Source organism: Scomber japonicus, chromosome 9, assembly GCF_027409825.1.
Source record: "Scomber japonicus isolate fScoJap1 chromosome 9, fScoJap1.pri, whole genome shotgun sequence".
Lineage (NCBI taxonomy): Eukaryota > Metazoa > Chordata > Actinopteri > Scombriformes > Scombridae > Scomber > Scomber japonicus.
This window is the reverse complement of record NC_070586.1, coordinates 27,688,396-27,715,934: the sequence shown is the minus strand read 5'-3', so window position 1 is coordinate 27,715,934 and position 27,539 is coordinate 27,688,396. Positions and strand designations below refer to the sequence as shown.

At 41.7% G+C, this 27,539-nt stretch overlaps 1 protein-coding gene across 1 annotated transcript in view; it reads left to right on the top strand.

Annotated features, from left to right (window-relative positions):
* Nucleotides 1-27,539, top strand: part of ttc28 (tetratricopeptide repeat domain 28) — a 116,484-nt gene that overhangs the window by 42,929 nt on the left and 46,016 nt on the right. The window contains exons 2-4 of the mRNA XM_053325013.1: nt 4,762-4,909; nt 12,011-12,283; nt 13,780-13,910. Coding sequence (XP_053180988.1) covers nt 4,762-4,909; nt 12,011-12,283; nt 13,780-13,910 — 552 coding nt within the window. The remainder of the gene's footprint in view (nt 1-4,761; nt 4,910-12,010; nt 12,284-13,779; nt 13,911-27,539) is intronic.

Sequence of the window (27,539 nt, the reverse complement as noted above, 5' to 3'; positions counted from 1 at the left end):
AAACCAGGCAACGGCACCTATAGTGAAAGAGCCTAGAAACTGAGGGAAGAAAGGCAGCAATCCCTTTGTTCCTGTTACACCATTAGTTAATCTGATCCCAGCGTCCTGGCCTGTGTGGAAAGCTGATTTCAAGTAATACATGTTTGGTGGAGACAGATGGGTGGTTTTCTTGAGGAGTTATTGATGTATTTTCTTCAGTTTGTATTAGTGTGTATGTATGCAGTGTATTTGTAGCCTGCTGTCCCTATTTGATGGTCTGATTTGGGTTCCATTATGGTACCAGCAGGCGTTCTGTTCAGAGTCGTCGCATTGGCACCAACTGCCCTGTGGGTGATCAGAAAACCATCTGCAGCAGGCGTGTCCTAAACACACTACAGCAGTGAAGGGTGTGGCACGGTCTAAACGGAGCTTACGCAGCTTCTATTGATTTCCACATTTGAGAGCATCTCTATTATTGCTGATCACCGATCAGCGCACAGCAAGCCCCACAAGGCCTTAGGCTACTGGAACACAGCTGGAGCAGTCGGTTCAATGACAGGCTGCCTATTGTGGGTGAGGAGTTATGCTGCTTGTTTAGAGAGGCATCATTGTGGTTGAGATTTTACAACTCCCAATGTGTGGCAGAAAACAGCTTCCACTGTCGGGCGGGTTTCCAGCTCCAGTGCCCTTGATCCAAAGCTTGTACAGATTACCTTGGCAATTTGATTTCTTGCTGAAAATGACAGATTCGGGATAGGGTAAACACGTCGATTTGGCATCCAGTAAGCATTTTGTCTTGGAAACACTACATACCATACCAGTCAAAAGTTGGGATACACCTTCCCATTCACTTGAGGAAGAAAATGTGTCCAAACATTTGACTGGTTCTGTACATCTCATTCTACAATGAGAAACTCAAACTAACTAACCTTAGTTAGTACCTAAGGTACATGTTGGCTCGTCAAAATATCAATGACCTATTGATGGCTGTTGAAGATGGTATGTTTTTGTCTGCACCCATTCTGTTTTATTTGCGTGATGTTTAACTTTATACAAATATTTGTATCAAGCAGGTTGCTGAGTGTATACATACAGTAGGTCTACCTTACAATATGCCAAATCATCCTCATGTTGTTGGTTTAACAGTACTGGTAGTTGAAAACTATATTTAATAGGATTCTTTGGTTAAGCGTGTAAAGCCCAGATTGTGAAAAAGGATAGACAAGTGCAAACACAGACAAGCTCATCCAGGCCCCTGGGGTTACAGTGTACTGAAGAGGAGCCTGAGAAAGGGACAAGGACATATGCTGAGGCATTAATCTGCTAATAGAAAAGAAGCATCTAACAGCTGGTCTTAGGCCAAACTCCCAATCGTAATCTTGTCAATTTTCTGTTCAGCTGCCCTGACTTTGGGCTTTATTGTGAACAACAGAGCTGTCACTGAAAGAAAATTGTCCATGTTTCATTGTAAGTGTCTTGTTAGCGAGAAAGCGAGCGTATGTCACTGTGGTGTGCATGAGCTTGTTGGTGCATATGTGTGCAGAGAATGTTGGTTCCCTACAGTATTTAGCACAGTGTACCAGAGTGAATAACTTTTTTTTTTGCATCATTTCCCTCTTCCTCCTAAGCATAAAAAACATGAATATTTAAAACTACATCAAACAAGCATTCATGAAATATTAAAATGTTCGAGAAACAAGAAAAGCTTTTATCCTCTCTTTTATTCGGAGGTCTTCTCGAGCCCCCCCTCCCTCCCCTTTGCTCATACGCATACTCAAAAACACACATGTACCGATGCACATGCGCATTAGAGCTCCCAGAATTTACCCACGGGTAAGAACGACAAACCTTCCCACTCGATTCACTCTTCTGAAGCATCAGCACATTGCTGCATTAAATAGAGGGAGGCAAAGATGCAGGAAGGTTCAATAATTCACCCCGGATTGAATTTCAGGCCAAACACATTATTAGAAATCTTGGTTTGTGGATGTCATGTTGTACAAGATGCCTAACAAATGCATCCCATTTCAAGAGGGCCTGTGTTCTTTGAAAACTTTGCCTTCAGAGGATTCATTCTCTAATGTGCATCCTGTTTGGAGAGATGTTTTTGGCTGAAGGATTAAGCCCTGAATTGTGCCTTTCAGTGGACGTAATGGTGTATGTTGACATGGCAGTGTAAATCTGTGGAGCCCTCCCTTTCCCTCCACGCTCTCTCTCCTTCTCCATCTCCATCTCTCAATTTTTCACTCTGTCTGGCTAAGAGCTAAAGGCTGTGCTAATCACTGTAGCAGCAGCTTTAAGCAGATGCTGCTGTGTTTTTAGAAAAGATCCTGTTAAGCGTGAATTTAAAAAATGTTGTGTAGGGGTAAAATCTTGCCCTCCCCTCTACCAGAATGCTTCATTAAAATAGCATAGCCAACCTGTTGGTGTTATTTCTGTAGCATGGTCCTCTTGTGCTCCTCTGCGCTCTCACTTAAATAAACCAGTTTCAACCCCTCATCAGTATCACTGACTGTCAGTATTGTCTTGAATTAGTATTCAGCTACTGTAATGTAAATTCAAGTGAAGTCTGTTTTATGAGCAGCATTGGTTGAATTAACTTGTTGGATTATGCAAAGGCTGAGGTTATATTGTGTGTATGTCTTGCCACATGATATTTTTTGAAGGCAGAGGGAGATTAATTGAAGAAAAAAATCCTGTAAGGCTGTACGGCACATTGATTCTGTCATTTTTGCCGTGGCGCTTTCGTTTATGCATTTATTCCTGTGCTTGTCTTTGCTGTATTTTAATGTAGTCTCTGAAGAGCCTTGTCTTTCAACTGTATGCAGGACAGGATCGGGTAAAATAAAAGGATTAAAGAAGATGGCAATTTTTGTTTGAAGCAACCCTTATTTTATTCATCTTCTGTCTCGTCCTCTTTCTGTGGTCATCTCAGTCAGGGCACGCTTCTAGAAAGAATAAAAGAAAGATCTCAGAGAGAGCAGATATATTGTAGGCTAAATCTAATCAAAGGGAGAAGTGCTTTTAAATGTCTTTTGTTCCCCTGGGCGAAACGTTTGTGGGCCTCTCTGCTCTCTCCAGTGCGTTCTGCCCAAACTCCACCACTAGATGCAATTAATATTGAACGGATACCCTGGCCTGCACTCCCCTCATATAATAACAGTGTTAGAACAAAGGTTAATGCTTCGAATCTAATCTCTGTCCTCGTCATTTTCGGTGGAGTTGTGATGCAAGCAGAGGGAGGTAGTAATGTTGAGGGGGGCAGCAGGTCTGGAAAGAGATTGGTAGTCAGTGGGGGGGCTCGGACGGAAGCAAAATTAATTACTGGTCTCTATAAATTCGATGTCATGTCTCATTTTCTCTAATCCTCCCCGCCTTTCTCACTTCCTAGCAGTGCTAACAGAGAAGCTTGGGAAGACTAATGAAAAGGCCTCTTAGATGCTAATGGCAAATTAGCCCTCGTGTCACTTTTGGAAGCTGTGAGTGGAGTGACTGCCTACTCAGTGAGGAGGTGGCCAGACGGCAGCCTAGACTGCTGCTGCCCCACACACAAGCACAAACGCATAAAAACACCAGTGAAACAAAGGATAGGCCTCTTAACATGACAGACAGTTTAAATTTCAGACAAAGTCTGTTGTTCCTGTGCCTTACACAGTGCTTATATCTCATTTTCCCCCATGCTTTCCTGCTGTAATTGTGTGTTTCTGACACACAAGCCCAGATATGACTATTCTGAGAGACAGTTTGCTGGCTCTTGGGGGGATTTAGTGGTTTGGCGAGTAAATAATGAGCTGGATCTTGTTCCATCTCTCTTTTCTGCTGTTGTTAGACTGGACCAGAGTCAGGTTTAACAACTCACTAGGATTAATGTCTGATCAGGCACGAGACACAAACATACTGAGTCACAAACTTGCCTGAATAAAACATCTTTTTTCTCTGGTGATTCCAAACAGACTTAAAAAAAAACACTTATTGATAGAGCTTTGGATCCTAGAGACAGCGTCTGTTTTAGTTTTCAATCTGCAAAAATGTTCCAAAACATTTGAGACTCTCATAGAAAGATACAGTATGTCAGCAGTCACACGCAGTTTGTGTTTCACTGGGGCTGAATTATTATTTTCTTAACTTTCTCAGTTCTGTGAAAAAAATGACTGGATGACAAATGGAGTTAATTTTGGTCTGCTTGAAGAGCCATTCACATATCCAGGACAGGACACAACTGCACATTTGATGTAAAATTACAGCAAAAACAAATTTCAGCCTGTTGTGTTATCATTTACAACTGCTCTCTGAAAAAGGGAATGCACAATCTTATGTATTGATGGGTGTGTTTTTTTTTTATTGAGCTACAGTACAGACTGACTCCACTAGCTCCCTAATCCTTTTTCTCATTCTCCTTTTTCTCTGTCTTTACTTTTTTCTCCAACACAGCCAAAGAAATCCCAGTGCTCTACTTGTGTGCAGTTCACTCCCGCAGCAAACAGAAGAAAAAAATATTGAAAATAAAAACAATAGTTGCTCCTGAGAAGGCAGGCAGCCAGACTGTAACATGTGCATTTATGTAAAACTTATAATCCAATTAACAAGTACAAAAAAATCCAGTGATCACTCTATTATGGGAATACAAAAGAGAGAGGTGCCATGTTCTGAAAACTGCTCATGTGGAAAAAATGCAAATGGCGTGAAATGAGTGTGTCTGGTAATGTGTTTGTAGAGAGCCCCATGCCATGGCACTAGACTGCAAGACTGATGACTGTGTCTCTTACCTCTCCCCCTCTACAGGCATACTTCCGACAGGGTGTTGCCCTTCAGTACCTTGGTCGCCATGCCGACGCACTGGCCGCCTTCGCCTCTGGGCTGGCCCAAGACCCCAAAAGTCTACAGCTATTGGTGGGCATGGTAGAAGCCGCCATGAAGTCACCTTTACGAGGTAAGAATTTTTGTGTCTGGTTTTGTAGTTCTGTGTGTCCTGACAAAGTTTTAAGGGATGCAGCGATGTACTGATCTCACTATTCCCTGCACTTTAAAATGTCAGAGTTTTGTAACTGTTCTCCCTCTCAAAAAAGGGACATTATAGTATGTTATTTTTCTATGAACAATGGTATTACTGTGAGGACAATTAAACAAAACTATACAATTGTGTTTAAAATAAATGTCCATAGGCGCAACCAGCTGACTGCAGGCGGAAGTTCTACAGCAGAACCAAAACAAACCCGGGGCTCTACTGTAGCTTAAAATGCTCAACAAGTTCATGTTATTCACCAAAACGCCATAAATTGTCAATGTGAGAGTCTACAGTATAAAGAACAGCCAGGGGGTGTTCAAGAAGACAGATCACCAGTTTATAAAACTTGCTGAAGAAAAGTTGCTTCTAAAAGATCCAACACGTCAAACGTAATAGAAGATCTTTGAGATCACCATCCACCCATACATGTTCAAGTGGAGGTTTTACAGTAAGTAATAACTAAAAAAACTAAAAAACTAAAAGATCGTTATTTTAGTGGCAAGATGCCTAATGAAACACTGAATTGTTATGTATGTAAATATTAAAAGTGTCACTTAAAATCAACTAAGTAGTTAAGAGTTGGGCTTTCAGTGCAACATAAACCAGGAAAAAGAGCATTGCGCCGTTTATAAATGAACACTCACGAGAACAGCATGTAATTCCCTCAAGAGCTTCAGTGCGACCACTTACATCCTGTTGCTTCCTCCCATCTGTGTTGAGTAAACACTGGTATGGTAGATGTAAAAGACTAACTTAACATTGGGATTTTGTAGACTTCCAACACTATCCCCTGGAGTCTAATTAACTGCATTTCAGTGATAGTAACACCTGCTTAAGAGATGTTCTCAATTCCTTTCTTTCATTTTTACTAATACTGAAAAAAGAAAAAAAACAATCGTCAACAGGATTTTCTCATGACAGGTGTAAAATTTGATTAATTATTAAAAAATGAATGAATTAAATTAGGCATGGATGACAGTTGTTGATAAAAACACGTCACTTTATTACCTACATTAATAATATTTTGCCCTAGGGAATCAATAAACATCATCTTATTCTTATATTAATAATAATTAGTATTATTCAAATTACTATATTTAGATATTTGATTTCAACTTAAATCATTACTGCAGTGTCCATTTCAAGTTCAGCTTGACATGTATTATTTATTTTCATTTTCTTATTCACACCTCTGTTACTGCTTCAGGTTGACTGACTGCTGCAGAATCCTTGTTGAGATGTGTGTCTTATTCCTCTGAAAAACATAACATGCTCATACCATTTTATCCATCCGCAGTATAATGAAATAAATTCATGCATAATAATCATGAAGCTTTTTCTCTCAGGTTATAACCATCCCATCAAAATCTATAATTGTTCCATCACTAGTCTGGGTGCTTCACCATCTCCACATGTTCTGTCCTACAGCTGCCTAAAAGCTCTCTGAGATAATCCTCACACTCAGTCAGTCAATAAGCGTGTTGGGGTGACTTTACCTGTCAGTTTTTCCCCCTTCTTTAGGCAGGCCATCTCTCTATCTGTCCCTCTCTCTGTCTTTGTGACTGACTGTTGGTGTCAAGTGCTTACCTCCGGACTCTGTGGTCTGATGCCTGCAGTTTCAGCATATCTTATTGTCAGTCAGGCTGATCACACACACAGATAGCCTGTTATCTTAATGAGCATCCAACACTAATACCATTGTCTGTGTCTGCCCCTGAGTAAGCCTTTTTCCTAAAGCTGAGTGGATTTATAAGCAGTGTATTCAAACCAAGATTGGTACTAAAATGTGTGTTTTCTGTTATACATTATTATCTGTTGTATCAGCCGAATGTAGTGACCTTATTGTCCATGAGTAATCAGTGTAGGCCAGCCTAATGAACCTCAAAACAACCCTGGCAGCAATTTTGCTTCAAATGACCACTGCAGAGGATTTAATATGCCTTAGATCTGTATGGCACTGGCTGCCAACATGGACTGAGTCATCCTGCAGTCCTGCTTTGTCATCACCTCTTTTCCAAACTGCTCTGAAAACACAGCCTGTGAATAAATGTGGCCTTGTTTAACAATCCAAAATTTACTGAACTGTACAATGAGATCAGCGACTCTGAATGGCTTTGCTCGGTGAGAAATCAGGTTTTCTTTGATTGAATACATTGCTCCTCTGAATATTCGTGTGCAAATGCAGAAGAAAAAAAATCTTGCAAAGAGAATAAAGAATGGAGAGCCCATCTGAGCGAAATTGAGTATATAAGCTTGTCACTGGAACCAAACAAGAAAATGGTTTGGGTGCAAGCCCAGACTCAAGCACCATGGACCAGAATTGGTCCTCTCAGTAGGGGAAGACCAACATTTAGCCCAAGCCATTTAAGCTCTTAATTGTTTACCCTATTTCCCACAGTGCCAGGCAACCAGCAGAGGACCTAATCCAAGGTGTGTTGAGGAGAGGTAGCTAGGTCAAAGGATTAAGAGCAATGATCCTCTCAGAGGGGCTCCTGGCACAGGGGGACGATAATCAATGTTACGCCAGCAAACAGGGAGGATAATCAGTGTAACTCAGCCAAAGTCCCCTGATAAGTGAAAGGTAGGCGAGCGTTGCTTTCTCCTTGAAGTCGGAGGAGCGCATTCCTGCCAGCCTTGTTTATTGGCCTCATAGCACACCAGTCCCAGGGTTTAGCTGGCGGATTACCTCAACCACCAATTTAATTTGAGTTGAGAACACCAAGGCTTTCACCACATCTACTCCAAAACATTTACACCAACACCTGGAACAAGTGGTTTCACTTTAAACCATAAATGTGCCTTGTGAAGTGTGCACACATTAGGCCATTATACTGAACTGGGTTTCCACCTCCTTGTTGTGGTTTGTAACAACATTGTAATAAAACAAAAAAAGTAATACAATTGTAATTATGCTTAAATCTCTTATAGTGTTTCTGTAAACACAACATTGTTCACATCTGTGTATGAACTCAATGTGGCTGCCATATTGCCAAGACAAAACTGATTTAATCTAGTGGTGATTGTAGTGTTCAGTTTATCTTAGTCATTTATCTTACCACAGACATCTTGACACACTGTGATGTTTTCAGTCCTCCCAAACTACCTTTTATGTTTGTTGTTTTTTGCCACAGAGCAATGAAATCCAGCATGAAATTGAGATGAAAGTATCAAGGCATGTGTCTTCAAGGACACAGTGTGTAATGAATTCATCAAAGCTTGCTTTGTTTCCGCTGCACATTAAATATCATATGTATAATTCCCCAGTTCTTAATGAGTCAAATAGTATTCAGCCTGCTCTCTTTGACACACACATATCAGACTATGGTCATTTTTGAGTAAAATTACATACACTTACTTAATAATTTCCTGGAGACTTACCCTAACCCTAACCATGACTACTATTTACCTAACCCTAATCCTTACCATAATCTTAACCACTGCATTTTTTTGCTATTGGGGACATGGCTTTTGTCCCCAGTTGACCAGCCGTCCCTAATTAAGTGGTACTAAGTATATGACAGACCACACATCACACGCACACTGCAACAACAATGGGCTCACACACAGGTGAAAACTAGAGCAGTCTCGCCCCCCTCTGTTTACTTTATCAATATCTCTAAGTTTGCTACTTTTGATCATCCTGTCAGAAAGTTCAAGTCCAAAAGCAGCACTGTATGCATGTAATCACATGGATAATAGCCTTACTATTCATCCTGCTCCAGTTCTGCCTCTCATTCAGCTGGTTGGGGCCAGAGGGAGTGCAAAGGGTCCATTAGCCATTAATTATTGGATTGTTTCCACAAATGCTAACTAAAAAGGGCTTATCACTTGAAGATCCCTCCAGATGAACCATTGAACGAATGGTTTCACACCATGGCAGCTATTGACCTCAACTGGATCATTTGCCATTTAAATGATTGACCTTCAACTGGAGCATCTAGGCACTTAGTTCATTATCATCTGCCCTGCTGAGGTGCCTTTGAGCAACATTCCTTTGATTCTTGAACACTACGAGCAACTGAGGGGCTGCTGTGTAATATGCTTTGAGATATAATAGAGATTGTTTTAATACAGCTCAGATTATTACTAAAAAGATCAGGACTAGGTATTGAACTTCAATATTTGTATGGCATTGACCAACTTACTTCAATACTACAGAGTATCAAAAAAGGTTCTTGTCATTCAATACCAAATTTTGTCTGGAATATGTGACTGTAGTTTCCAAAGCAGCCATTCACCAGCTGCCAAATCACTGCAGTTGTGATGCCAAACAATAGGCAGTATCATCATCTTTGATATTTTATTACAGATTAATCTTGTCTTCAGGTTACAGGTCTTGGTCTAACCTAACCTCAACTTGCTACGTTTTGAGCTGTTAACAGACAATATACTACACAAAACAACTGTCATCAAGCAAAATGATAACACCATACTAATCTTAACTAGCTGTACAGAGACACTACACACACTTTCTCTTTAAAACTAAGCACATGCTGGGTGCCACTTCCAAAATTCAATTTTTTTTTTTTTTTAGCTTGATGGCATGAAACTGTTTTTATGAAACACCAAGGAGCTGAACAATAGAACTAAAGATTTGTACTGTTATGATTTTGTAAAATTGGTATTGAAAAAGTATTGTTAAGGAGCCAATATTGAAGTCAAGGTGTTGGTACCCAGTCCCTTAATAGGGCAAAACCAACAAAACATTGATCCTACTAACAAATGTCTGTGTAACCAAAGTCTGATACAGTTGTAGACACATTGTTGATCAAGAACTTTTAAACACATCAGTTAGCCACATCATTGCAGTGGGTGACATTTTCCCTCATTACAATGAACACGGACACTATACTTTAATCACTATCATGCTGCTGTAAGTACTCATTAGTACACCAAATCAATGGCTGAAAAAACCGAGTCTCATTACACTACAGTGCCAAGCTGTTTAAAGAAATATTTAGCTTTAAAAAAAAAATTGTGAACCCTTTTTAAACATTTATGTCTTCAGTAGAAATGAGCTTGGAGCTGAGTGCCACAAATTGGCTGGGGAGGGTATTGAGAGACAGACTAAAGCATTGTTGGTTTTGGTATTTTCAAGGGATTTGTTGACAATACCAATAGAGAATATCACCAACTTTTTAAAGGTTGTACATAATATTTTTTATCTTTCCTCACCATAAACACACATTAACACATGGAATCCAGCTGATGACAGAATTTTATAATAATTGTAATTTGATACATTGACATTGTATAATAGTAGCTTAATATATTGAATCCAAATTTACTGGAAAAACCACTATGCATGGTTTCAAACTGATAATACATCCTAGGAATAGAGTGAGTTATATTTTTACCTACATTACAGAAAAGACAGAATGGGAGATATGCATTTCAAGTATGCTTCCATTACAGAAAGGTGTGGCCCTAGCTGCAAAAGCAACATTTAAAAGGCCTCTCACACAAGACAAAAAAACAGGAGGAGGCGAAATGAGTCTCTGTTATCTGTGCATGTCAATGAAGTAGAGGTTGTAATTCTTGCTTCATATCTTGATACAAGGCCCAGTAAACACTTGAGCTTTAGGATTTGGTTTTGTTTGTGTGTGTGTGTGTTTGTATGTGTGTAGCAACGCTCTCAGATGTTGTCATAACTATTTGCTTGTGAATGCAGCAGCCATGACACCTTTTAAAAAAAGGATTCTCTCAGTGTTTGATTTATGACTCAGCTCTCAGTGTCACTCTGAAGGCAATTACAAGCTATGAATGGATATTATATGCACGCACTGTCTCTGTAAGCACGACATTCTGCCAAGTGCTGCAACAGAAGCGATGCTCATGAAAGAGCATCATCAGTTATGCTTTTGAGTGCTTGTGTGGGGATGCATCTCATATTGTATGAGTGTGTGTGTGTGTGTGTGTGTGTGTGTGTGTGTGTGTGTGTGTGTGTGTGTGTGTTTTGAGGTGAATCAGCATCTGTGTGGGTTTCCAGGAACTATTGAGTGTGTTGAGATATTGTGATCATGTGCTTGTGCCTGAATATTTGTCTAAACAAATGAAAGTTACACTTGAAAGCTTAGTGATGAAATGCAGCCATACAGAGCTAGTTTATACATGACTAGTAACACCATACAGTCTTCTGTAAGTGCTTTGACCTAATTAGTAGCAACTCGGCTCAAAATATGTGCAGAATATGTACAGGGCCATGACAATTATCATCCCCCAGACAGACTCCTATACATGAATACAAATATACACTTAAATTCACAAATACATCAATAAACACAAAGATACTTGCACACACTTGGGCGTGCCTCCCTTGCCCCCCCTCATCCTGCTGTTCGATGCTGGTGTCTGCCAGAGGGCTTTGTAATCTGGAGAGGCTGTGGATCCCGAATCCCGCGCGGCCCACCATTGATTTATGTCATTGTGTGCATTTTCAGCCTCTTCAAAGGTCACCTTGTGTGTCTCCTTTGCTCTGCATTCCTCTGCTGCTGCTACTGTTGTGCATTAGCAGCATTAGTTTCCCCATCACTCTTTAAACTCCATCTCAAAACCCCACTTAGACCTCTCTGTTTTCTCAAACAACCATATCGACTGACACGAAGAGAAGCAGGCAGAAGTATAATTTCTCTGTGTGGTTTGTAAAGACAGTTGCCCACAATGGTCTAAACTTGTGCCATTTTTATGCAGCGCTGTTAGAAATTGCCTGAGATTACCCCAGTCAGAGTGGAAGGAGCAGAAAATGGCTCATATGTTGAGTTATTGTCAAATTGTCAGTGAAAGCCGTCACTCAGCCAAGCTACAGGCTATGCTTATCCAGGCAGACAAAACATAACCATTACTGGAGAAAAGTGGAATCTGAATTCAGACAGCAGTCATGTTTGTTAGAGTGGGTAAACGCGTAGTACAGTTACCACAATCAACGTCACATATTGTTGTCAGTCACCATGTCAACACAAGGTTATATTTTGGCATTTTTTCTAGTCTGTTTCTAATCTCTGTCTTACTCATGTCCCTCCTGCACAGAATCTTTAGAGCCCACCTATCAACAGCTGCAAAAGATGAAGCTGGACAAAAGTCCCTTTGTGGTGGTGTCTGTGATTGGCCAGGAGCTGCTGACAGCCAGCCACCACACAGCCTCTGTTGTGGTACTGGAAGCAGCTTTGAAGATCGGCACATGCAGCCTCAAGCTCCGCGGCTCCGTCTTCTCGGCCCTCAGCAGCGCCCACTGGTCCCTGGGCAACACCGAGAAGAGCACCGGCTACATGCAGCAAGACTTGGAGGTGGCCAAGACCTTAGGTAAGAGGCCTGTGGATCATGGAAGAGAATATGCCATCAACCAATGATCATTTTCTTTGTTTATTGTGTTGATTATTTTTTATTATATATTTAGTCTATAAAATGTCTGACAGTGAAATATGTATAACACTGTGTCCCAGAACCTAAGGTGACATCTTAATTCTTCCAGTCAACTGTTGAAAAATTGAGATTTTCAGTGATATAAAACAGACAAAAGTTGCAAATCATCAACCTCAAACGTTTGGCATTTTGCTTGAATTCTAACTAAATATCAATACACATGCACATATATTTAGCCATGCTACTCACATAGCTTGAATGATGGGAATATATTTTGTTCTGTCCACCACTTTGGTCTAGACTGAAACGTATATAATATATCTTTTTGATGGATTGCCAGGAAAATTTGTTCAGATGTTCATGTGCCCATACAGTCCTACTGACTTTTATGATCCCCTGATTTTTTATGTAGCGTCACTTTTAGGTTCACATTTGTGGTTTCGAGTAAAATGTCTCGACAGCTGTTGGATGGATTGCCATAAAATTTGGTACAGACATGAATAACATTTTGATAACTTTGGTGTGATCCCAACTTTTTCAGAACACACCATCATCAGGTCAGAATTTTTTGTTTGTCCAAAACTTTGTTTTATGAACAAATGCTCACACAACGAATGACATTCCCATTAGTGTAATGTCTAAAACCTGCTAAAACTGTACACTGAGATGGAAAACAGGGTAGGAAAAAAAACATGCTAAACATCAGCAGCATGTTAGCATTGTCATTGTGAGCATGTCAGCATACAGCATGTTAGCACAGCCTGATAGAGCTATTGCTGTAGACTCTTAGTTGTCTTGTTCTTGTGTACCTTGATTACAGTGGGTTAGCAGTACATTTCCCTTGCAGTCTTTAAGGGAAGGTTAAATCTGAAACACATTGACACATTCAAAACTGAATGTTGCTTGCTGTAACGATAGACTATAGTATGGGTCTTAATATAGGAGGAGAGGGTTGAAAAGAGACAGTATTGGAAGGAAAAAAATGAAAACAGAGAGTAGCACAGACTGGCTCCACTATTCTCACCCCCACACAGTTTGACACATGACTGGGCAGAGCAGCTGGAGATAAGGAGCTGTGGTTCTCAGGTGGAGCACAGAGACTTGTGCTTTACTTTGGCCCTGTCTGTGGGGCCTCTCTGTCAGGCAGAAATAATAAGGCTTTCCCCTCTCAACCTCTGGAGCATTGAGATCAACAGTACCAGCTGTCAGGGGAACCGCTCTACTGTGGAGAACTTATAACGGCCACTTTCCCTTTTAAGGGTGCAGTGGCATGTCAGTAACATAGATGTGGTTCATCACACCGCTGTTCAACAGTGGCGGTGGGATGATGCGAAATAAACACCAGTTGCTTTGTAACCACATAGGCTCTACTGTAAATATTCTTTGTTGGCTCTTTTTATTCCTCTTCCAATTTTTTCTTCTGGTTTTCTCTCTAGGTGACCAAACAGGGGAATGCCGCGCGCATGGGAATTTAGGCTCGGCATTCTTCTCCAAGGGAAACTACCGTGAAGCATTGACCAATCATCGCAACCAGCTGGTTCTGGCCATGAAACTTAAGGACAGAGAGGTAAGAAGATCACACATACTGGGTTTGAAAGTAATTACAGCAGTTTTGAAATGTATGGAGCTGCCAAACTGTCATAGCAGAGGACAATGAATCGAGGTTACACTTTTTTTTTGTTTTTTTTTCCCTGAGTCTCTTATCAGGTTGGAGGTGTGTGATTGTGCTGTGCCCAGCATTCCTCTGTTCTAGCTGTTTAGAGGGTATCTGAAGGAGGAGTCTGAAGGACGCAGGGATGCAACTCCTCTTTGTCTATTTAAAAAAGTGGGTGTCAAGTTGGCGTGGAGAACAAATGAAGGTGATGAGGGAGGAGAGAGAGTGAGGCAGTTGAAGGAAAGGCCAATTGGATAGCCTGAGCAGCTGGTTCCCCTTATTATCAATGCAAACCATTTATGCAGATATTATGCAGATGTTTATCTGGTTCATGTAGAAGTAAGTCTGGGTCTTGGTAACATATGCCTGTTTTGGACTGTAATTTATACAGATTAAGTTGTTGGAATATGGGGGAGAGAGAAAAGGAAAGTGGGAGGGAAAGAAGAACATGAAGGAGAGGGAGAGAAATGAGCTGGGCAGACTGATCTGCTTTTCTTTACTGTTCTGTGTCGTCCTTCTCCCTTTTATTCTGTCTCCTAGTTCCTTCTCTCTCTCTGCCCGACCTCTGTGGTCATTGTTGGTGGGTGACAGGTGCTTGTTCCAACACAATTCCCGTCACAGGAGGAGAAGAATGGCCTCCGTTTCCCCTTCATTCCTTATCCTCCCCACCAGGCCGGCAGCCCTGCTTGTTTGTGTTCCCTGATATCAGGAGACATTTAAACAGTCCAGTCAAATGCAGCACAAAGCACCAGGATGGAACTAACGGGTAAAAAATGAGGCCAAAGTTCCCCTTGACAGCTTACCCTCCCACAGTCTGAGGATATGTGCAGAGCAGAAGTATGATTATGAGTCTACGGACACCACTGCCAAAAACCTCTGTCATGTAATGAGGTTAGAGAAAGGAATGGGTGAGAGACACAGACGACACATGCAACGTCCTCAGTGTCTGCTCTGAGAGTTTGACTGCTCTGCTCATAGTTGGCTGTAGCAGTATTTGGCCAGCCAAATGTCTGATTCAATGCTTTAACTTGTTTGTGTATGTGCGCAAATCTGTATACACTCACCACTGTATCCAACACACAAATGAATGATGTTTAAAAACTTAGCAGTATACTATCAATATATCAATATCAAGTTGCCATAATCTAGAACAATGTGTTTTCAGGCGATGCTGCTCACATGCTGCTTCTCAGAGAGAGAAAATACCCAAAGTGCAGCCTCATGCTTGCATATAAATGGCAAATATAGCATTCATGAGTGCTAATGCGTCCTGGGGCCTGGAAGAGGTCATTGAACACCACTATTACTTGCTTCATATACAAAATGTCGCCGATTGGCCCTGCAAAACCCACCCTACTGCTCCCCCTCTCCTCTTGTTCCTCTGAAGGCCCCCTAATCAGAGTCATATGTGTGTCACACCACCTGGTCTCCCTCAGAACACACTGGAGCCTGGCGGATAGCTCATTACGGCTGGCCCAGTGTTTTTGTTTCTGATGTGGACTTTTTATCTGGCCTTTTTGAAGCTGAGGTCACTTCCTAGAGGCCGGGGACAGGATGTTGTTTCTGATTGGATTTCCAGTGGAGGGTCTAGCAGTGTGGAGAAGACAGAGACTTAAATAGAAGAAGTAGCAACGTTTCCAATCCCCGGTGATACAGGAATATGTGCCATATGTGATTTGAAACGACTTTAATTAGAGTGTATCATAGTTACTGAGAATCTCCCCGCCGAGTCTTTAATGAAATCATATAAGTAGTGAAATATTTGATGTGATAAAAGGACCTGGTGGACCATGTGGCTTTGATATGACGTGGGATGTGTGTTTTGATTCTGTTGCGCTTCAGGTTTTGATCGTGTGGGTAGAAAGCTTGGAAGATGATGACAGACATATTTAAATGAGCTCTGAACTTGTTACACTTAGTGTGTGTGTGTGTGTGTATAACCAATCGTAGTCAGTCTTTTCATTGTCTGGCATTGAATCATTTTGCTACCTTTCAAAGGAAAATTGGATTTATTCCAACTCTTTTTTGTCAATTTGGCCATCATTCCTCTTACAATAAGTTTGAACTCATCAAGTTAATTGCTGTCATCTGGGCACGTTGTGATATAACTAAAAAGAGAGACAAATTGAGGATGAGGAAAGGAGCACAAGTAACACAAATCCCCACATCAGAAAAAATGTACTTGGAAGAGAAAATGAAGGTGAGCGGTCATATTACCCAAACTGTCTGTTGTAAACATCCATCACAGCTGACAGACTGACTTCCTGGTTTAACTTTGACCTATGGTTCTTACCATGGTTACACACACACACACACACACACACACACACACACACACACACACACACACACACACACACACACACACACACACACACACAACATTTCCCTGTGCAATGAGGGAGTATTGCTGTCATTTCAGATGCACTCACTTTCCATTTTACATCCAAATAAAGAACCAAAAAGATATAATATGACTCAACTGTTGGCTTGTTTACAACCTGTCTGATTGCCTGACTGCTCGAGTTTCTTCCCACATTGGACTGTGTCGTAACCCTGTCCCTCTGTTCACAGAGCTCAGCAATTGCTTGAGTTAAGCGTTGTCACAACTGAAAAAAATCGTGACCAAAAATTCCAAAAATAAGACCACGGTGGAATAGACTGTTAATAAAATGAATAAATAGTTTTAAAGGCAGCGGTTCCCAAAGTGGGTACTGCTGCACCCTGGGGTACCACCACGTTAAAAAACATCAGCAGCATTTAGATGAACTACGTCTTAGAATATAACAAAACAAAAATGAATAGGCCATAAATAACCAAAGTCCCCATATTAAAAAAAAACTGTCAATATACTTGTTGTCACAGCTGACATGACAACTCATGGTTGTGGGTTGTCATAGTAACACAACTCAGAAGTTTTTTGCAGGAGCTCAGCAGTCAGAAAAAAAAGTGAGCATCAGAACAGCGATACAAAGATTTGACGGTAAACAGAGCTCAAAGAAATGCAGAAACATCTCAGCTCTCGACATAGAATGACTGAATCTGAGCCGACTGACAAAACTCCTCAGCTAACAGCTTAACACACAGGATTTGGCTGCTTTTGGAAGACGGATATCCATCATTGTCTCTGCGCATTCACTGTGGTGTTACACACAGCTATCTCATTGCTGGAAAACATGAAAACAAGACAGATATATCACATTTAAATTCCCAAAACCTTTATTATGGGGTTTTGTTTGTTTGTTTTTCCTATATATCTTAAGCATCAGCTCATTTTAATTGAGGATTATGAAAGAAATACATATTCATTGTTTAGTTTTGGTTTTATATGTACATCTGCACAGCATCTGTTGGCTTTTAAACTGAGTGAATGAGAATATTATGTCATTATTACATTGCACTAGTTTAAGGGACTATCATCTAATTCCTTGAAGGTAGCAATAGAATATACAGTTTTTAGTGGGCAGCATGTACTTGAGTGTGTATGTCTGCTAATACCGATACTGATACCAAAAATAATACTAGTGGTTGTTAAACTCAAGCACTTTAGCTACTAGTCTATTCTACATGTTGCACAGTGGCTTGTGTGTGATGAAGGACCAGAGAGAGACAAAAAACAGAGATCCCACATGAGTGCTCTCCATAAATCAAGAGGCAGTACAGTACCTGGATCATGTTATATCAGTAAAGGAGACATGCATAGGATTTCCTTTCATCTGCTAATAACTAGGATGGTGAAGGGGGGGAGGGGTCTCCGTTGTGACGATCCACAACAGAGCAGCAAAACAAGCAGGCCTATAGTGCTGGCCCATTGCCTATGGCGGACCAGTGGACTCTATGACACTAATAGATCATCATGAATCTGACCAGGAGACTCATCTATAAAGACAGAGAACTGAAAAAAAAGCAAACAAAACGGGAAAGAAAGCTGAGCTGGGAAAAAGCTCAAAGAGTGAGTGCTCTGTCATCCGCGACTGGGAGCTGCGGTCCAAACCAGTGAGGTCATAGGCTAGCATGAAGTTAGTGTTTTTCTTTAACTCACTGCCTTTTGGAAATATCCTTAGCAGATTTTCAGCTGTCATATATACTGCAGATAGAACATAAACACACTCCCTACTCTTTCTAGCTGTGTGTGTCTTTTCCAACCTTTGTTTTCGTCCCAGTTTCCACACCTGGCTTTATCCAAGGCCTGCCATTAGCCATCTTTAACAAAGGCCTTCTCTGTCATTGTGAAACAAAGCTGTTAAACTAGGTCTTTCCTCTCCAAACTCCCTTTCCCGTCCCCTCTGTTTGTCTGTGACGTTTTCATCTTAAATAGTAGGTTTAACTAGAAGGAGGTAACCCCTAATTTGGGGTGTGAGTATTTAGGAGAAACTGAGGCGGGCTGGCAGTGGTGCAGTCTGTAATTATGTCTTGTGTGATGTTAAAATGAGTCTCCGCTGCCGACTCCCCCAACCCCAAGTTGAAATGGAAATCACGATCAGGGAAAAGTATAAAAGATACAAACAATGTTTTTTTTCCGTAGGCTATGCAGCTCCTCTCTGTCTCCTACCGCCACTCTATTTTTTAGCCCTGGTTTTGTTTATCTATGTTCTCTTTCCCTCTCGCTCCATCTGCCGAAAGGAATTTACTCAAACTTTGCCCCTCACTCTGAAAGTGACACGGACTATTTCATCATGGGTGTTTATCTTGCTGCTAGGTTGGGGCTGTATGGATTCTGCTGGACCCTAGCTAGTGTAATGAGGCTAAGGGCTGAGAGATGAACCTCTAAATAAGGGGTGAGGAAGAGGGCTAAGTGTGGGTGTTCCTCTTGTCAGGGTCAGGGTTTGTCAGTGTTTGTCAGCACTCTTGCAGAGGAGGGGATCATTAAGGAGTCATTAGGGTATGGACGTGTGCCTCCACAGGCTTTCGTGGGGCCCACACTAATAGAGGATGGCAGAGGGGGGAACTTGGCACCCCTGTCTCTTTTCTTTAGCCTCCACTGCTTTGCTGATTAAGAGGGAGGATTTGGGGATGATTAGAGGGGCTAATTTAGCTGAAATTCTGGGTGGGGGCTGCGCAACGATGTCCGACTAAATAAAAGGCAACACTTCTCTTGCTCGCCGTGCACACCTCTTAAAACAGGGTAGTCTGTGAGTGCACTCAGCTGTTGATATTAGTGTTCACTAAAACCACCGTGAACAGTACTACCACATACAGAAGTACCTGCTTCCTTGCCTCCTGTTGTGCTAGACTGAGGCACAGAGCTAGCTATGGTGCAACGGCTTTAACAGCATGTCCAGCCTGCTGCGCCGTAATGACACACAGGCTCTCCTCGGCCCAGTGGTTTAGAACCGCTCTACAGCAGCTCGCTTAGCCATGAATCATGAGAGATGGACGGCAGGCATCAGCCAATGGACCATGACCAGAACTGGGAAACAATTTGTGTGTGTTTAGGTGTGTGTGTGTGTATGTATTAATTGAAGCACACATCTGTGTTCCTGTATTCCAATGGTGTATGATTGTGTCCTGCACATGTGCATGTTTGTCTTGGAACACTTTGTGTGTTTGCAAAGACATGTAAGCGCATTTGTTACAAGAATGTATGATTGTAAAATGTTTGTTTGAAATGGCTTTGAGATTTATTGCTCTTGATTCGATTGCTGCATTTCATACACACCGTTTTTACAAATCAGTGGATGTGTGTGTGTGTGTGTGTGTGTGTGTGTGTGTGTGTGTGTGTGTGTGTGTGTGTGTCCATCCGTCCATCTGTGTGTGTATGTTAGTGAGAGAGAATGTGTGAATGTCGAACTGACGCCTCTAGCTATGATTTGTGTTTGTACAGGTTGCAGTGTAATGGTGTATGTACTGACTTGCCATGTCCTGTAACATGCCGTTGACCCTGAACATGGAGCTCTTGCACACCAAAGTGTGTTCATGCATGGCGAAATCTCAGTTCATAAACACGTATGTGTTCGCACATGTATGCAAACGTATGTGCGTGCGCTGTGCATTTGCTGCATTGGAGGTGACGCAGCCTTGTGTCTCCCCCACTGGAGCATTTGGAAGGTTGTCAGAGAGATGAATGACTGCCGTTATATCGACTACTGCTCCCTGCCTCTCTGCTGCCTCCTCCCTCTCTCCTTCCTCAGTGCCCCATGCTCCATTTCTCCTTTCAGCCGCCCTTCCACATCACCTCCGCTTCCTTTCTTTTCTTCTCTTCCATCTCACCCCTTCCCCGCACTTCCTCTTCCCCTCTCTTCATCAATTTTTTTCTCCTCTATATCCCCATTTGTCTTATTCTCTCTCCATTTTACAGAGGCTCAGAGCATGTCACCATGTAATGTGGTGGAGTGGCCTTTAGAAAGCAGACCCAATCCAGTGTTAAAGGATTCATTGCCATCAGGGACCTGAATTTTAAATTGGCTCTACGAAGCTGAACGCTAGCTGTATGGACTCTTACATTTGCTGATCAAACCGTCAATACACAAGCATCGCATGCCCCCACTGTTAATGCTACTCTAACAAGACCCTAATCTAAACACTGCAATGTTTATGTGGATTGAACTGCTCACAGTTGGGAAGTTGAGTAATTTATCTTGAATATTACTCCTTGTCTATCTTTTCCCCCCCTGCCGCTGCAATCAATGGCAATACAGAGGGACAGATTAGATAACAAATAAACAGTGACATGGTCACAGGAGACTCCTTCACTTTCTGATACGCTGTTGTGGTGCACTATATGATTATAGATGACAACCAGCAGACACGTGGATAGTGCTCATCAGAGGGAGGAGGGGATCCAATAGGCTCCTTGGGGTTTCCACTGCACCACAGGACACCAAGTATGCCATAGAGGTTTTAATCATTAGGAAAATCAAATGTCCAATCATTCATCTTGGCAGAAGAATTTGATGTCATACGGTGAGAGGGATGAAGACGGAATATGCCAACTCATCTTCCCTAGATAATGGCTGACGATAAGGGATGGAGCCTGATTAAAGGCGTCAGCCAGCGGAACGTTAGTTCACATGGCTTTGATTGAAATGAATTGCACATCAGTGTAGCCAACTGAAACACTCCCGCCTCCATCTCTTCCCAGTGTTTTGAGGTCTCCCACTGTAGTTCTCACTTTCAGGAGAGCCTGCAAGTGGCCTGGAGAGATTGGCTAATGCGTTGGCTTTCAACCTGCGTGATTAATTCATTATCTGATCTCATCAGATTAATCCTTATTCCAGAGTCAGTGAGTCATTTTCATGTAAATTCTGATCCTTGCTATCAAGGTAATCTTGCTGTTTATTCACCAGTAATCAAAAATGTCCAGACTTGGGGGCAGACCTCCCGGCTCAACCTGGCACTCCCCCCCCCACCCTCCTCCTCCTCCTCCTCCACCTCCCCTCCGGCCTCAGTCCAGCCCAGCCCTCGTCCAGGCTGGCCAGAGAGCCATTTAAAGCTCTGGAACTGCATCCCTTTCTCCATCCCGATCGATAGTGGAGCTGTCAGCAAGATGAATGGAGGCTTTAGGAAGTCCATTTTAATGAAGGAGAGGGATTTTTTTTTTAATCTCTGCACACCTGAATACGTGACAGGTGCGTTGGAGGAAAGGTGCAACTTGAAAACAATCAGAAGAGTGTTTTGGTACTGAGTGTAGTTCCCACGTTGGTAATTCACATTTGCAAGAGGACTTAAAAGAGTTTGCTGCATTTTTTTGTGTGTCCAGTTTTAATATATGCCAGTGTTTCTGAAATACTGACCACACAAAATGACTCTGAGGAGAGTAGATGGTACCTGATTAAGTTCAGCTAGACAGAAACATTGTGATCTAATAAATATTTCAGCAGTTAGCAAGGCAGTATGCACTCATTGTTTTCAATGAAGGAGAAGAAGGGAGGAGAAGAGAAGTACTTGGAAAAGGGGGAGGGTGAAGGGGGGGCCAAGAAGGAGAGAGTGAAAGCCGCAGAACAAGGTAGTTACAAAGGGAAGGAAGGAAAAGGGAGAGAGAAAGGGAATGAGAGAGGCAGAGAAGGAATGTGTGTATGTGTTTATTGAACGCGTGTGCAGAATTATGTGTGTACTGTATAATAGTGTCTCCAGTGACAAAGGTTGGGGAGGGGTGGACTGGGTTGATTTAGCTACAGTAAGACCTATTTCTAGCTCAGCAGTGTGAAATGGCTCCTTAGATACAGTAACTTGTGAAGCACACCACAGCACAGAAACCTACATTAGTGGACTGAGGGGATTTCATCTGGCCGGCACACCAACACCACATCAAGTCCTCTGGCTCATGAATCATGTCAGCACCTCTGTGGTAAAAAGATATTGTTGTGACAAGGGAGAGCTACAAATCCAAGGCAACTCCCTCTGCAGCTGCCATCAAGTAACACACTGGCTTGCATCCCAAGATTTGTGTACATTTGCATTTAGAAGATGTCATCTGGAGCGGACATTAAACTTGGGATTTTGTCGATGTTGTACTTTGTTTGTTTGTTTTCAGCCTGTTTAATAGGCTGAAGCCCTTTTGCCGTACGTCAATATGCAGAAATGGCTGCATGCTAATTGGTGATTAAGAGATGAGGTCAGAGGTTAGGGATAGTCAGTTGTATACACCAACAATGACCTCTGGGCACTGCTCCAGCCAAATCCTGTTTTCACACATTGGAGCAATTACTGGCCATGATTATTCGCTGAGACTTTTGGGAATGATTGTCGATTTTATGCATATAGCTAAATCTTAACTGTAGTCAGCCGGGGCTCTACATGTCAAGAGTGGTGTGTTGTGCTCTGATACAACCACTGACTTCCAAACAGATGAGAGAAAAAACGTGTGTAAGTAAAAGAAGCAATATTTAATACCTTTCTTCTTTGACTTGACTGTGTTGTCATTTATTTATGTCTGTCTGCTTCAAGGAGTAATTCTATTTGGCACTGTGCTACCTTTGATTGTAACTTAAAGCAATTTACAGATTTACTTTGAGTGTCTTCTGACCTTAATTGTCCAAATTCAGTAACTCAAAAGTATGCTGTAGATAATCACCCCAGAGCTGATGAAACGTAACATGTGTGTGCCTCTTAAGCACAAACTCAGGCAACTAACACAGACATTTTTTTTTTATTTTTTTAGATTAGACTAAATCAAAGCACAATCACTTGATATATATTTACATTAAAAACACACAGCACATTGACAGAGAAAAGAGGAGGAAGTTACTTCTCATAGTGTGGTGTGTTTTCTGTACTTCCTCCCTTTTCTCCTTTCCCTGAAACAAGATGCATTTTGGAGAACTGCCCTCCTCCTCCTCCTTCTTTGCTCTCCCTTTCTCAGATCTTTAAAGAGTGAAGTCAAAGATAGGAACCAGATTAGCCCTCACCGCTCATCCAGCTGTAAAATGGAGATGAGCTTGTCCTTAGAGATAAGGTGAAATTCAGATTGTGCAGTGGAGTTTTTGGGGCTAGTATGTGTGTATGGGGGGAATGGTTTCTGTATTACCAGGGAACACGGGGTCTCCCAGGGAAAGAGAGGTCAGCGCAGCTACAAGTGTTTGATGTTTGCATTATATATAGCTGCAGCACACACTGGGATGTAGGAAACAGCATTTTTGCAGAGTGAGGAAATGGTCCTCCACAAGACTCCCTGACATCACGCCAAAGTCAGGGATTATAGCTTCTCAGTTTGACTGGAATCAAGCCTCCTAACAACTCTTATACACTGAGACTTGCTCTCTTTCTCTTTCTCACTCTGTCTCTCCCCATTCTCATCTTTAGCTTTTGTCCCAAGTTACAGCAGTGTCAGCATTCTTGTCCCTGTGGCACAGTATCCAGACCTTCCCCACTCTCTCTTGGACGGGAGCCCTGTGTCTGTATGAGGAGGTGGAATGTGTCTTTGTGGAAAGCGCTCAGAGAAAGCAATAAAATGGAGAGAAAATACGAGGCCCCAAGTGAGTGAAATGAAAGTACTCCATCTTAAGAGGGGACAGAGGCCTACGGGTTCTGCTTATACTTGACCTTGCAGCACACACAGTATGGTCTCTAAATAACAGTCTGAGACAGGCCTTAGCTCGATATACACATCAACAGCCAGAAAATTAAATTCAAGTTTATTTGTCATTTACATGTTTGCACATGAAACAACATTTGTACTCAGGTCCAGCAGCATACAAAACAATGAGTATGTCTAAAAGAAAAGCTCTTCAGTACGCTGTCTTTAATGGAGAAAGGGACTGAGTGGAATCAAGATTATAAAATATTCAGTAGAGGGCCCAAAGCTAAAAGGACTGCTCTGGTATTTTATTGTAGCCAGGCTCAATTTTGAGAAGTTAGTAGCTATGACTGGTGGTGTGAGCAGATTTAATAGTAGCTATTGTGGCAAGGTGTGGCCATCTCAGGTTGGAGGGACATGGCTACCTTGTGTTGCCACACACTCACACAAAATCAGGCACGTACATTGAATGGAGCGTTGTGCTATTTTGTGACAAAGGTGTAGGTTTTCATATCATAATGAATAGAAATGATGTGTAGATTATTGCACTGTACTTATAGCCAGTTTCCTTGATAGAGACCTTATGGTTGATACTACTGATACTGCTATGGTAGATAATGTATTTCATAACTACAAAGGGCACTTTGTTTTATCGTCTTATCTTTGATTGATAATCACATTTTTAGGGGGAATATTAACTGCAAATAAAATCCTATATTTTTGGTTTTAGCCCTGAGTAGTACCTGCAGTCTTCCTCTCTAGCTGCATAAACCCATAACAACCTCAGATGAGGCTATCATTTAATCTAATTTTGACAGCTGGACAGTCAGACAAAACTGTTGAGAGAGATTTTAGTGAGTGAATACATTTTGTGAGTCTGTAATGGCAGGGTGGAGGACATTTCCTTCTCATACAAGGGTGGAAATCACACCCTTTACTATAGAAGTGATTCTCACTTTTATAACATTCCTGAAAATGGCCTTAATAGTTCATAGAGCGTGTGTGTTTGGTATCAAAGTCTGCAGACTGTACATACCGCTTGTGTGTATTCATTTTTGGTGCTGAAGAAAGCGTTTGCTGTTATATACTGTATGTGTGTGTGTGTGTGTGTGTAATGAGTTGGGCATCTGCGAATATGTGCATGGACACGTTTTTGACTTCATCGCCATTCAGAGAGGCTTAGCGTGATTAGAGTAGTGTGATCCTCTGAAGAGTTAATGATGAGAGAAGCAGTAGCTCCACAGAGGCCAATCACACACCAGCCTCTGACAGCATGCGGAGGCTTATCTTGGTCTATGCATTGTGTGTGTCTCTCTGTGTGTGTGCAGTTGTGTGCGCACTGCATGGGTTTTAATGCGTGGGAACATATATGATGGGATTTCAGCTATCATTTCTCACATGATAGTGTTTGTTATCATCCACACTGAACACCATTAGAATATGCATGATTCTTTTGTCTGAATGTTTGACATTTGGGGGTTTGTGGACATACAAGGCAGAATCCATAATCATATAGCTTCATTATGCTAGTGTCAGACATGGATCCAACACAGGAGGGGCCCTTGGTACCTCCGGGTGTAATTCAGGCCTGCACGGCACGCTGAAGAAGGCCGATGGCAGTTTCCTCCTCCCCTCACGCCAGGGGACTGACTGACAGGTTTAATGACACTGTTGGGGTTACAGCACGTCTCCAACTCATTTTCGAATGTGATTGAAGTTTGCAGTGGGTAGCTTTTCATCAGTGTTGAGCAGACAAAAGGGACCTTTTCAGTGTTGTCTTTGTATATGTGTGCAGTTTGTGTGTTTGCACATGTACGCCCGCAGCTCTGAGGAGATGCACGAGAGAGAAAAAACGTTTTATGGTTGTTATCAGGGCTGTGGCGGAATCTCACTTTCCCAGAGATGATGAGTTTTGTATGGGCTTGTCTCCTGTGTGTACTCCGCTTGTTTATAGCATACCATATATATACACACTGATGTACTTCAGTCTGCACAAATAGGATTTTATGTCTGGGTCACTGTGTCATTAAAGCAGGATGTCTTTGTGTAGTAGGCTGGGGTAATATATACAATTTATACACTCATCGTGATATAAAATTCAAATAATTACAATATTTGAAACATCAGTACAATGGTCATTAGGAAACCTTGCCTGACAATGCACCACAGCCTATCAAATCATAGGAACAAAGTAATGGAACAAACATATGGCAGTATTTTAAGAACAAACAGCTGGCGCCCCCAGCATGTTAGAGTTAGCTGAACAAACCACTTGCTACTGTTTTCATTATACAAGAGACAGAAAAGACGTTGGTGGTGTGGCAGTTCTTTGGCTACTTAAAGTCTGACTGGCAGCACAGTGTAGCTCATATTGTAACCTCTCCTGAAAAAATGTGCCACCCAAAACACTGGGCCTCATGAAGAGCGTGTATGACTTTATTGCTCGTTTCAGCTTGATGAACGCCACCTGAGATGTCATCATTAGCAGAATCCACACCCCTTAAAAATGTAAGCCTCCGTGTTCTGTTTGTGTGCTATTTTCATTCACAAAAAAAGTTCTCCACAAGTAAAAACTGCAACATTTCCAATCCTGCTCAAATCAGCAGACAAAAAACATAAAAAAATTGAGGAGTGCCAGTAGTAGGGGAACCAAAACAATCCAGCTGCCAGTGATATGTCATCAAAGCAGCTCTGCACTGTGAAAGAAATAAAGAGGAAATGCTGCGACGTGAAGTTAGATGCTAGAAAATGTCTTTCTAAAGAAAAGCGCTCTGTGACGGGAGGCGGTCGAGGGATGTGACATTTACAGAGATATTAGAGGAGAGAATATTACAGTCTGCAGGTGATGTTACACTGTCAGCTACAACACAACATGATACTGGACAGAGACCTGCAGAGAGACACAGAGGCAGCTGTCGGAGTGAGCCAAGTTTCCTAGCAACTACTGAAATGTAGAAAGTTGTTCTAATGTCCCACCATATGATAGAAAAAGCAAAAAGACACACAAGAAGCTCATGAAAGTAATGTACCCGAAAACTGAAAGAAAAGCAAAGAGTGAATTTGCACTTTTGGTAACCACGTTTGTGTAAGCGTACCATTTAGTGTCCTGAAATGCTTGTAATCTGTTATCAGACAGTTTGCATTGAGGAGATTTAAGTGTTTTTTTGTGAAACTTATTTTATAGAATTAATTTTGTGTTTGCAGCCCATACAATTCTTCAAAATCTTAAAAGATTAAATTTAAAGGAACCTATTAAGACCTATTAAGGGGACATATTATCTTGATTAATTTCATAATATATGTTGATACCAACTTGTCTTATTGCCCAGCCCTATTGTGTAGTATCCCAATTCACAAAGAAACCAATTATGAACTCTCTCTCTATATATATCTCTTTACATATATATATGTATAGTGCAATGTAGTATACAGTATGGGTGTCATGTAGAGTCTAGTCTCATTGTGTCTCCAGTGTACACAGCAGTGTGTCCATTGGCTGTACTTCTCAGCTGACTCTTGCTAGGCTCTGGTTACAGTCCACCTTAGTTTAGGCTTAAGCCATTCGTGGCTGCAGATGTGGGATGAGT